The sequence below is a fragment of the Chlorocebus sabaeus genome, chromosome 7, assembly GCF_047675955.1.
Source record: "Chlorocebus sabaeus isolate Y175 chromosome 7, mChlSab1.0.hap1, whole genome shotgun sequence".
Classification (NCBI taxonomy): Eukaryota; Metazoa; Chordata; class Mammalia; order Primates; family Cercopithecidae; genus Chlorocebus; species Chlorocebus sabaeus.
Window position 1 is genome coordinate 126,276,772 of NC_132910.1, and position 12,052 is coordinate 126,288,823.

Here is a 12,052-nt window from a genome sequence, read left to right on the forward strand (position 1 = left end):
ATGGCTCACACCTGTAATCCCAGCTACTTGGGAGGCTGAGGCAGGAAGATCACTTGAACCCAGGAGTTTGAGACCAATTTGAACAAAATAGAGATCCATCTCAAAAAGAAAAGAAAAGAAAAAAACTCACATTTTTGCTGTTTGGCCATTTACAGGGAAAAAAAAGATTGCCAACTCTGTTCTAGAAAAATGGAGTAGGTTTCTTGGGGGTTCTGAGTGCTCACCTAAACTTAGGTGAGTCTCGGCATGTGTCTTACTCCAGCCACTTTATGCTATGCACGCTCAAGTGTGGAGGAATAGGCAGCCAGCAGAATTAAATCAAGGTTGGCGTCTTACCATGCTTGTTTAAGGAAAGTAGAGGGTCAGAGGAGCTGAGGATTTGCCAAAGAAGTTTTTACAATGATGAACTTGCAATATAAGCTAGTTACTGAAGGACATAAGGGGAGTGAAGGACTGTAGGAGACCAATAGATATATGGTCCTCATGGAGTAAGAAAGCTTGAAACAGCAGATAGAAGAGGGAAATTAGATACCTGAAATTTAGATTATACATGGTTTGCAATTATGAGAAATTGTGAGTTTTTAGGATTTCAGTGGCTGGGGTGGAATAGGGTTAAAATGACTAGAGGAGAAGGAACAAATACCAGCCTCTGCAACTGACTTGTCAAGGTATTTATATTAATATCTGAAGTCTCCTCTTGTCTTACCAGAAACCTCTCTTGTTACGTCAAGCATAAATTTTACACTTATATAAATCAATAGGTATTCTAATCAGAGAAATGTGAATGGTACCTAATGATGCTTGGATATTAGGTAGTAGATGTTAAGAAACCAAGGGGAAAAGTTTTAAGCTATTTGTGTCAACTTCCATAAATAACTTAGATGTTTAAAATGTAATTTTTTTTTAAGGTGGAGTCTCACTCTGTTGCCCAGGCTGGAGTGCAGTGGCATGATCTCAGCTCACTGCAACCTCTGCCTCCTGGGTTCAAGCGATTCTCCTGCCTCAGGCTCCCAAGTAGCTGAGACTCTAGGCACCTGCCACCACACCTGGCTACTTTTTGTATTTTCAGTAGAGATGGGGTTTCACCAAGTTGGCCAGGATGGTCTCGATCTCTTGACGTTGTGATCTGCCCAACTCGGCCTCCCAAAGTCCTGGAATTACAGGCCCTAGCCACCGCGCCTGGCCAAAAATGTGATTTTTCTATCATTGCATTTATCACATTGTTATCTCTAACCTACTTTGTGTACTACTTACACGTTATGATCTAGGTGGCTTAGAAAGCATAATTACTTTTAAATCATGGAGGTGTCATTTGGGAAAATTGTTGTCCTGCTAAGTTTCATTCACATGCCAAGGCCACTCAGTTCTCTATTCAGGATGCTGCATTTTTTTCTCAAAGAACTGATCTCACTATCCAAAAATAAAATATTAATACTAAGAAAGATGATCAATACAGTAATCTCGGTGAACATTGTTTGCATAAAGAAAAGCAAATGTAGTTTGTAACTTGAATGACAGGGTAACTGTGTTGCATTGGCTGGGCCATTAAGTGTGGATGTGGATGGGATGATATGGGGATAGTACTTCTAGCTTGTGTGATAAAGTAATTCGTTGAGTTAGTCACACATTCCTTTAAATGTTGTATTTCTTAAAACTTACTGCTTGTTTCTGGGAATCTTCTTGACATCATGTTTTCTTTTGAGAAAGTTGATTAATAGATTAATTAATAGGTGAATAGGTTTCTAGAAAAGTTAACAGACGTCAGAGTTAAATGATTTAAAAAGACTAGAAAAAAATTCGCTAATTCTCAATGCTCATTTACTAGAAAACACAAAAGAACTTCATGTGTATTTTTAGTGGATCATATGGGTAAGCCTTCACTGGCATGTCAACTAATATATCAGCCAAAATGGTAATGTTAATTTATTGGTGACAAGTTGCATAAATATTTCAGAGAAAAGAAATATAAGTATCTTCGGGACACACTAAAAAAATGTGGAGAGAGAGAAAAAACAATAAATCTGGCGCTGAAAATCTGGTGCTTACCTACGCATAGTTAGTATCCTAAGTGATGCCAAAAAAGCACCTCTGCCCCATCTTTTGGTGCAATATTTTTCGGTTATTGTTCTTTCCAATATCCATGAAATGGTTTGGAGAATTTGACTCACACAGTTAGATTTATCTTCAAATACTCTATTTCTATCGGATGGCTCTCAAGAGGCGAAAATAATTGTCAAAAAAGTGAAAAGGCAAACATTGCAACACTTCTCTAAGGACAAAAATAGTTCCCATGTTTAAAATCAGAGCAGCGGTGTTGGGTAGCTGGATGGGATCAGCTCCTCTGTCAGTGGGTTCCAGGTTCTTGGAAACTAAAGAGTGTTCTCTTTAGTGTTCCAAGACCTGGACATTGAACACTTGCTCAAGAACCTGGAGTGGAGGGCAGAGAACCCTGAAGGAAACAGTATGTTCAGTCTCAATTATTTTTTGCATAATTTTACTTAATAGGTTGTTATTTTTTGGTCTAATTTGGGGTTTTTGTAGTTTTGACCTTTTAAAATTGTTCCTACATGAAATACATTGCTTCCAATAACATTGCTCTTTTCTTTCTCTCTATTACTCAAAGGATAATAACAGAATTAGTTGGATTTACACTTAACCAGCTCTTCTCCTTTCTAGTTTTTAATTTTTCAATTGTTTGTTTATTTTTTAAATTTTGTTTGGTATTTCCAAATACTATCTATAAAAGATTCCACAGATTAGCAATACAGTGGTCAAAATGATATTATTTCATTTAATATTTTATTTCATTATTCATTTACTAATGAATTTAAGAATTGATTTCCCTCATTTTTAAGTTGTTTTCAATTTTATATTGCTAACCTGTGATGAATTTTTGTGGTCAAGTGCCAAATAACCTAAAATGATCAAAAAGGTAAAGTGTTTTTTGTAAGAAGAAACTCAAGGTCTTGGGTTTATTTAAGAAAATAAAAATGTCTACATTTGAGCTAGAAGCATTTTACATGGATTTGTCTTCATTGACTTAAAACAATCTTTTATCTGAAAACCTCACAGGAAACCAAAGAGGATTTCTTCAAGATGTTATAGTATAATTTAAATTTCACGGTGGTCATTATATTTCTGCTGCCAGGTTGCCTAAATTAAATGCATTTTAAAGTCACCTGTGTCTATTTTGTCTAAAGCAAGTAAACAAATAAATAAAACAAAGATTTACTTGTTCTTTGAAGAAATCTGATATTTTTAAGTTTTAACATAAAGAATGAAACTATTTACATGCAAGTTAGAGCTGACTTACACACATCTTATTCTCAAAGTAAGTAATTTCCTTAGGCTTAATATTACCTTTAAAATTCTCAAAAGGAAATTACTTGCTTTAAGGACAAAATGCACATTTTTACAAAGAGAAATTGACTTTTCAGTTTTCGAAAATTATAATAATGTTATAATAATACACTTTTTGTAAAGCATATATTATAAAATTGTTCATATTCATATTGTATAGTATACAATTATGTTGCTATTATAAGAATTTAATAAACACTGGAAATAAGAATTATCATTTAATAAAATATAGGTAGAAAATAGTTTTATTTTCTTAAAAATAACTTTTAAAAGCATAATTAAAATCCTTTGTCCACATCTACTTATAATTATTGTAGATATTTCTAACATAAGGCCATGAAGTTTTCATGTTCCCATTCATAGTAATATGTAAGTAGAGACTAATATAATTTCTTAAGCCTTATGAAAATTAGTATTTTTATTGATAACGATCTTATTATTTTTAACTTGCCATAACTTCTAGCTTGACTGAAAGAAATCAGATGTAAAACATACAAAGCCTAGAAAAAATGTATATACATTTAAATTTCATTGCTCTCACCTTTGTATTTTGAAGCAAACCAAGAAATCATTTTTCTTTCTGAATTGCATTAGGCTTTTTTTTCTCTGATAGTTTGTGAAGTACTAAAGAAAACACAAAACAATAGAGATCAGACAAGAACATGGCAGCACTCAGAGAAAGTTATCATTTTCTAAATAAAATAACCTCCAAAGTCTTTACTCCCTCGAGCCAGCATTCTGATAGTGAATATTTACGCATAGAATCGTCATTGATTTTTGACGGGTTAGGTCAGCTCAGCTGAAGTAGAATCATGAGGGGATAGCATCTATTGGACTTGAAAAGAGTTCACACACATAGGAAAGAGGAATAAACAAAACAAAAAAGAAAAAAACAAATACACTGCAGAAGCTAATAATAAGTACACAAAGTACACAAGTGTATTTATTACATTTTGCAAGCACTTTGTTCTACATTTCAAAAACGCCACCATCAAGCTGTTGGCACATTTATGTACAAAACAGATTAATTGTAATGCCTGCTACAAAGCACTCTGTGAAAATACAAACTCTAATACCAGAAATAAAAGTCAAAAGTGTCAACATCATTACATAAGTTGAAAAGACAGTTTTATCACAAACTGTTAAGACACAGAACTGAAACACTATAATATAGAATTTAAAGAAGCCCATTAATATTTTGCTGAATATCTGTAATACTGCATATATCAGAAAAATGTTGAACCAGTAAGATAATCTAAGTATAAAGAAAAGGAAGCAAAATGAACCCCAAATTAATTAAATAATACTACAGAATGCATAATCATGCCACAGATATCTCTAGTAGTACCCCCTACCTACTACAAGAACTTGGAAAATTACTGATGATGCATAACTAGTCATTGTACAAAGATTGTTTCACTCAATAAATTTTATTAGAAATGCAGTTACACTGAGAAAGGATTTCACAATGGTCAAATCAGTGCACAATACTACCTAGTTTAATACACTGACAAAAATGTCTTGTCAGGCTACATCATTTTAGAAGACACTTTACAGCATTCTTGTAGCATTAGAAATAATCAAAAGAAGAGAGTCAAGGTTAAAACAAACACCAAATTTGGTCCAATAATACTGATTGCTTTTTTTAAAATTCCTTTGATACAGGTACTTTTTAAAATGAATATGAAGGAACATTCGGTTAAAATGACTTACTTGAAATAAAAACACGAATATATCACTACACTTTCAAACAATACATTCTATAGGGGCCTCTGACCACACTTTAGAAAACACTACAGGTAAACCAACATAGATTGGAAGGCTGCAAGCAAAGCTATTATATTAATGGAAGCCTTTTCAAATATATCATACACATTTTAGGAATAGTTTACAGAGGTGCAATCCATTAAAACTTTTTAAGTAGGTAAAACAACTTCCGAGGGGTTAGTGTGCTTATTTGTAATAAACCACCTTCATAAAGGTAATTAATTTTCCACATTAGCATATTAAAAGTTCCAATCCAGCCACTTCTTAAATCACAAAGAGATCATTCTCCAATAGTCTACAGTAGTTATTTCCATGAAAATTGTCTCTATATACTAAACTTTAAAAAGGTAAGCCTGGTGTCACAATCTTAAAAAGGCAACTAGCCATGCATTAGCATTACTGTTTCTACATGCTCACAACATAAACATGAGTAATCTGAGATAAATACCTTTTAAGAACATCAAGAAAAAGTACAATGTTAACAAAGATAAGAAGCACTTCTTTTTTTTAAACCTACTCTTACAAATTTAGAAATTGCACCTTAGATTGATGAAAACATGAACCAGGGCCTATAGTAATATGGCCCCTGATCTTCAGACAAAATTTCCATATTTCAAGAGTCATCATGATGTCATCTCTGTCTATTGTTCATAATGTACAATGGTCCCTTTGAAGGTTACCTGTAGTTAAACTAGTTACCGAAATCAAAACTAAAAAGTATAAAAAGCTATTTTCTTTTCAAAACATAAGAAATAATGCAAAAGGTGTTATGTATAACACATGGGAAGTGGTTAAAAATCAAACAAATCTTTGCATTTGACAATGTTAGTATCTTTGATTTTACAGAACTAGTAAATGAGTTTGAGAAATTTCAAAAAAAAAAAAAAAGGCTGGATAGGAGCTTGTAGAAAAGATCTGATTTACATCAATTTAATAAATTGGGAAATTAAGTGCTAACCAACAAAGAATTGTACTCAGGTGATTCATAAGTCACCTTACATATCATTGATGAGAAGCACTTTCACTTTGTTTTTTAAAGGTTGGATGGTTGGATGGCCCTTAGTTAAACACCAATGCATTCAAATGGTAGAAAGAACAGGAAGAAGCATTTATGTGTACGCATTGAGCCGCTCTTTGGAGCGAGTAGAATGGATGTCATGAAGCTCTTGCTCTTCCTTCGACTTGATGTCTTCATACTTCTGCATCCGGCAGGCGTCTTTCACATAGGCCCAGTTGGCAGACAGAACCATAAGGTAGTGAACCTAATCAAAGACAAAAATAATTTATATTAGAAGTTTGTTCAGTGTCTTCATTATACCTTGCTATCTGGAAAGAAGTCTTAGAATTATAGATCTTTCTAGGAAATGTTCACATATAAAATGGAACCAAAATTTCTCTGGTAATAGAAACAATATAAAATATATTTTTCACTCCTCCAATTATATCCCACCTATTCTTGGCACTCTTTCTTTCAGTATCTCTTTCTCTTCTTTTTCAATTCTTGGAAGTAATCCAAGACTAATTCTTAAACTTTATGGGATGTTTCCTGCCCAATGTGTCCTCATTTGCCCAAACCATAGGCGATTCATTTCATGTTCATGTATCTATGTTTTATAATCCATAATCAGAAATATTCTCACATACTGTTTGTGTCTAATTGACTTGAATTAATTAGAGGATCTATTACCCCAATTAAAGAGAGATCATGGAAACCCCCAAATATACCTGTGGATTTGATTAACAGGTTAATTTTGCATATAATGAATTTTGCAGTTTCTTTTCTACTATAAACTACAAGAGATGAAATATTGTGTTATATGGGTTTTTTATGTATGTATACATTCACAACAGCTACAATAGTGCCATGTTCAAAAAGGAAGCTCCTGGTTTGTCTTGAGTAACGAAGTTGCTCGAGAAATAAAGCTCCTTTATTTGACTTGAGTTGACCCAGCAATGAGCCTGTTTATTTGTTTTTCTTTTCTTTCTTCCCTCTTGGTCCGCAGGGGAGATAAAGCAGCTTTCCACATGATGAATTTTGATGAATAGGGAAGAGAAACTAAGTTGACAGTTATTTACTTTCTCTGAGTTTTAAAGGGTAGGCAATATTTTAATCCAACATTCAGAAAAATAGAACAGTAAGATTTTGATAATTAGTAAACAGTATGTTGAAAGAGGAGGCGGGCTGGTTCTAGAAAAGTACAGATGGATATAAAGAATGCAATGTCAATTCTAAATAGTGAATATTGTGGCGTGTTCAGATAGTCAACAAACAGCAAAAAAAAAAAAAAAAAATAGTAACAATTTTGACATGGAATGTAGGGAAAAAGATGCATACCACTATAAATAACCTATTTTTAGAATTTTCTGTTTCCTCTGAAGTTTAGCATTTTGTTTAAGGAACATTATAAGCCACCTGAAAGCAGGGGCTGTGAGTTACATTCTTGTACATTATGGCATTTACATAGTGAAAACTTAATCACTATATATATATATGGATTAAATAAGGCTTATACACATAATGAAGTTTATGCAGTATTTTGTTGCTGTAAAATATCAAGTGCTGTGGAGAGTGCTTAGTACATAGCAGATACACAAAATATTTGCCAAATAAATGAACACATTTTTCAATCTTCAAAAATTTTTCATAATATCTGAGAAAATGTGGCCCCCAAATTATTATTAAATATGTATGAGTGAGGCCGGGTACGGTGGCTCACACCTGTAATCCCAGCATTTTGGGAGGCCAAGGCGGGTTGATCACTTGAAGTCAGGAGTTCCAGACCAGCCTGGCCAACATGGTGAAATCCCATCTCTACTAAAAATACAAAAATAGCTGGGTGTGGTAGCATGTGTCTGTAATCCCAGCTACGAGGGAGGATGAGGCAGGAGAATCGATGGAACCTGGGAGGCAGAGGTTGCAGCGAGCTGAGATCATGACATACTACTTTAGCCTGGGCAACAGAGTGAGACTCTGTCTCAAAAAAATACATATAAATATATTATATATTATATATTATATATAAAAATATTTATTTTATATTATAGATATATACACACACATATGAGTGAAATACTGAAAAGAAATTCAAGGCCAGGTGCGGTGACTCACACCTGTAATCCCAGCACTTTGAGAGGCCGAGGCGGGCAGATCACGAGGTCAGGAGATCGAGACCTTCCTGGCTAACACGGTGAAACCCCGTCTCTACTAAAAATACAAAAAATTAGCTGGGTGTGGTGGCAGGTGCCTGTAGTCCCAGCTACTCGGGAGGCTGAGGCAGGAGAATGGCGTGAACCTGGGAGGCAGAGCTTGCAGTGAGCCGAGATTGCGCCACTGCACTCCAGCCTGGGCGAGACTCCGTTTAAAAAAAAAAAAAAATCAAGGTCACTCCAATTCAGAAACAGGTGCTTCCTAATGGATCTTACAGGCATTTCCTCTGGCCTTAAGCAGAACACAAGTTACAGGGCTTATTACTGTCCCTTGCTAGGTGAACAGTGATTAGGTGAAATCTGGTCCAATGCTAAGTTGACTTACTTTGTCAGCATGTAGCATTCCTAACTTCTCTACAAAATAACGGAGTAGAGTAGAACAGAGTAAGTTCTCAAGAAATACTATTAATAGCATTACAATTAATATTCTTAAGTTCTTAATATTTATTATGTTTTTAAGAAATATTATTAATAATAAGGTCCCTGCTTTATTATTCCTGGTACTAGCAGTATTAGTACCAGGAACAGTAGCAGTCGCTATATTTTCCCTCTCTCCTAAGACCTGCACTATTATTAGAGCTAATAAGTTGAAAATACATAGGTCAATCATTTAAGCTAGTATAGAGTTTTGTGATGACTCTAGACAGAGAAAATAACCCCCAAAGAATGCTTAGTACTTGAAAAAATTATCTTCTAAACTTTCTGTTTTAAATAAAATTTATGTATAGCTTTAAGTATATGGAAAGCATAGATTGCTTAAGAAATACCTAATATATAAACTTCTATCATCTCAAAATCTGTTGATTTGTTTTCAGAGTAAGCATTTTCAGGGATATTTAAATAACATTTGTCTAAATAGGTGTTTTTCACTAGTGTGTACCTGTATTTTTAGACAGAATTTTATATGCACATATATGTAGGAAATGCAAACAAATGTTTATTATAATCCACTTTTTAAAAGATACCTTCATGGACTTCTTGTACCTGGGTATATATTGCTTGTACATACCCATGTCATTAAAGTTTTTGACAGTACAGGAATGGGTATATGAACACAAAGGTACATATGTTTCCCCTGATGTCACAGCCAGCATATATTCTCCTAAGGACCATAATGTTTGATATATCATTGGTCAGAACTTGTTGATCCTTCCCCAGGGCATTGTTTAGCATTAATTTCAGGTTAAGAATATAAGGCCTTTGCTTCTTGTTCTATTTTGATCCCCTCAATTAATCAACCAACATGATCTTTATCAAGCATCTCACATTCTGAAACAAAATTTCTATATAGAGTTTTATTGTCACTATATCAAAAATGTTGAGCAATGCTAAAGTAACAAAACATATGAAAATTCATGTTAGTACTGACATAGTCAGTTTTATTGAAAATATATGTAAGTCATTTTTAATAAAACAAATTAAATACAAAATAATTACAAAATCACTAAAATAACCAGTCTGACATGGCTTATTAGCACATTAGTATTTTTCTCATCATTCCTATTTTTAGTCTCTGACAAGAGAGAAAACCTTTTTTTTTTTTAACAAAGTGTTCCTTTCACCAATACTGGCACCATAAGGAACGGAATTAAATAAATTCCAATTGGTTCACCATCTTTACATATTGACTCGGCTGTCATAGTCGTGAGGTTATTGGGAATCCTTCTAGGGCTCTAGACTACTCAAGGATACAAACATAGACTGAAGATATTGGCTGCAAAAGCTATTACTGATGCTCAGAGCACTTGCTCAGGGTTGATATTTGGCATTCCAGTGGGCAAACTGGAACTCATGCCAAGTTAGAAAGGAGACTGGCCCTGGCACATGGTAGATCCTCCTCACCGTGGAAAAGCTTGATGCCTTAAAAGAAGATCTAAAGACTGGCTCTTAATATTTCTGCAGCAAATTACATATAGAAGACATGACTTGAAACTATTGAGGGTTATTTTTTTTTAAATAACCTAATTTGTTTCTCATAAATGACTCTATATGGTTTTTTAATGTTCTTAGTTAAGGAAAAAAATGTACAACAAGGAATAGATTAGATTACTCAGAATGTCACATTGGTATTTACATATATGCTACAGAAATAATTTTTATATTTATAGTAATCTAATTTCTAAAATCTTAATGAATTACTATTTTTGTTAATGTTCTCGATATGGTAATAATACTATTTCTTGGGGTTTAGCCTTGTTGTTGACTTACTTACTTGCCCATTATTCCCCTTGGTTTTTTAAATCTGATGAAATAAATGTGTTTTACATGGACTTCAAACTTGAGAGATAGTTTATCATCTCTACAAGCAAATAGCTCTGGAATTCACATTGAAAACCAAGCACCAGAGCTTTGAGGTCTTACCATAGCAATGACTGCTGCCCCAGCTCCAGCAAGTGCCACAATAAACAAGTGGAAGGTCATGTTCAGCTGCAACGGAAACCACAGAGAATCAAAAGGTGTCAGTTACAGGTAGAAGAGAGGCCAAGATTGCTACTGTCTTATAAACAAGGCTTTGTGCATCTTAAATAAAAGCAAGCCTGTGATAAATCACACACTTGATCAAAACAGATTATTACAGTATATTTTCCCTTGCAAATCATTTAAATCCTTTTAACTTCATCATTATAATATAATTTCATTATAAAGATGAGACAATGATTAATAATGATGGTTTTCATCACTAATATTACAACAATATAAGGAGGGCTATGCTCTCTTTAAAAATAACTTCATCGCTGGGCGCGGTGGCTCACGCCTGTAATCCCAGCACTTTGGGAGGCGGGGGCGGGCGGATCACGATGTCAGGAGATCGAGACCATCCTCGTTAACACGGTGAAACCCCGTCTCTACTAAAAATACAAAAAAATTAGCGGGGCGTGGTGGCGGCGCCTGTGGTCCCAGCTACTCGGGAGGCTGAGGCAGGGGAATGGCGGGAACCCGGGAGGCGGAGCTTGCAGTGAGCCGAGATCGCGCCACTGCACTCCAGCCTGGGCGATAGAGCGAGACTCCGTCTCAAAAAAAAAAAAAAAAAAAAACTTCGTCATGTTTTCAGCCTTTATTAAAATGAGTTTCCAGAAAATTTGAAATAGTTATTATCATGTTTATTGAAATATGTAGAGCATCTAATTCCTATTTAGCCTTTACTCCCCTGAATAACACTACTTCAAGTAAAATTGCCTCTGATAGAATAAAGGGAAAATTCAATATAGATTTAGTTTTAAGACATTATCCAAATAACAAAATGAATGCTAAAATTCTGACAAAATTAAAGGCTGTAAAACCACTCACCTCAGTAGATTCGCACATCCTCAAGAAATTCTCAGATACAGTACAAATTTTCTTTTCCTCTCCAATTGTCACAATTCCTACAATGTGTAGAAAATGACAGTTTAGCAGTATAAATGTTTTGAAGAGCCAAGAGAGAAAAAAATGAAAGTTTTTGCTAATCAAATCTAAGCAAGTTCCATTTTATCTTATGTTATAGTAGAAAAATTATTTAGCTTTCATTGTGGATAATAACTATGCAGAGAATTATGAATCTAATATGCCAAACTATTCAGCCCTCAAGCAATTCAAATAATTTCAATCTGAATTTAATTGAATCTCACCACCAGAATTTCCAGATTCAATTATAGCCAGTTCATTGGTTTGGCCCATTAATGTGATAGTATAGGCATCACAATTACTTTGTTAACTATGCCCCAGACTGTGCTGAAGT

General features: G+C 34.3%; 1 protein-coding gene across 7 annotated transcripts in view; it reads right to left on the minus strand.

Moving 5' to 3' along the window:
* Positions 1-4,276: 4,276 nt before the first annotated feature.
* GPM6A (glycoprotein M6A) overlaps positions 4,277-12,052 on the minus strand; it is a 366,415-nt gene continuing 358,639 nt past the window's right edge. For all 7 annotated transcript variants that reach the window (XM_008000299.3, XM_073017733.1, XM_073017734.1 and 4 more), the window contains 3 exons: positions 11,623-11,699; positions 10,696-10,761; positions 4,277-6,389 (listed from right to left, as the gene is read on the minus strand). In XM_008000299.3, the coding sequence (XP_007998490.1) occupies positions 6,237-6,389; positions 10,696-10,761; positions 11,623-11,699 (296 nt within the window). In that variant the 3' untranslated portion in view covers positions 4,277-6,236. The remainder of the gene's footprint in view (positions 6,390-10,695; positions 10,762-11,622; positions 11,700-12,052) is intronic.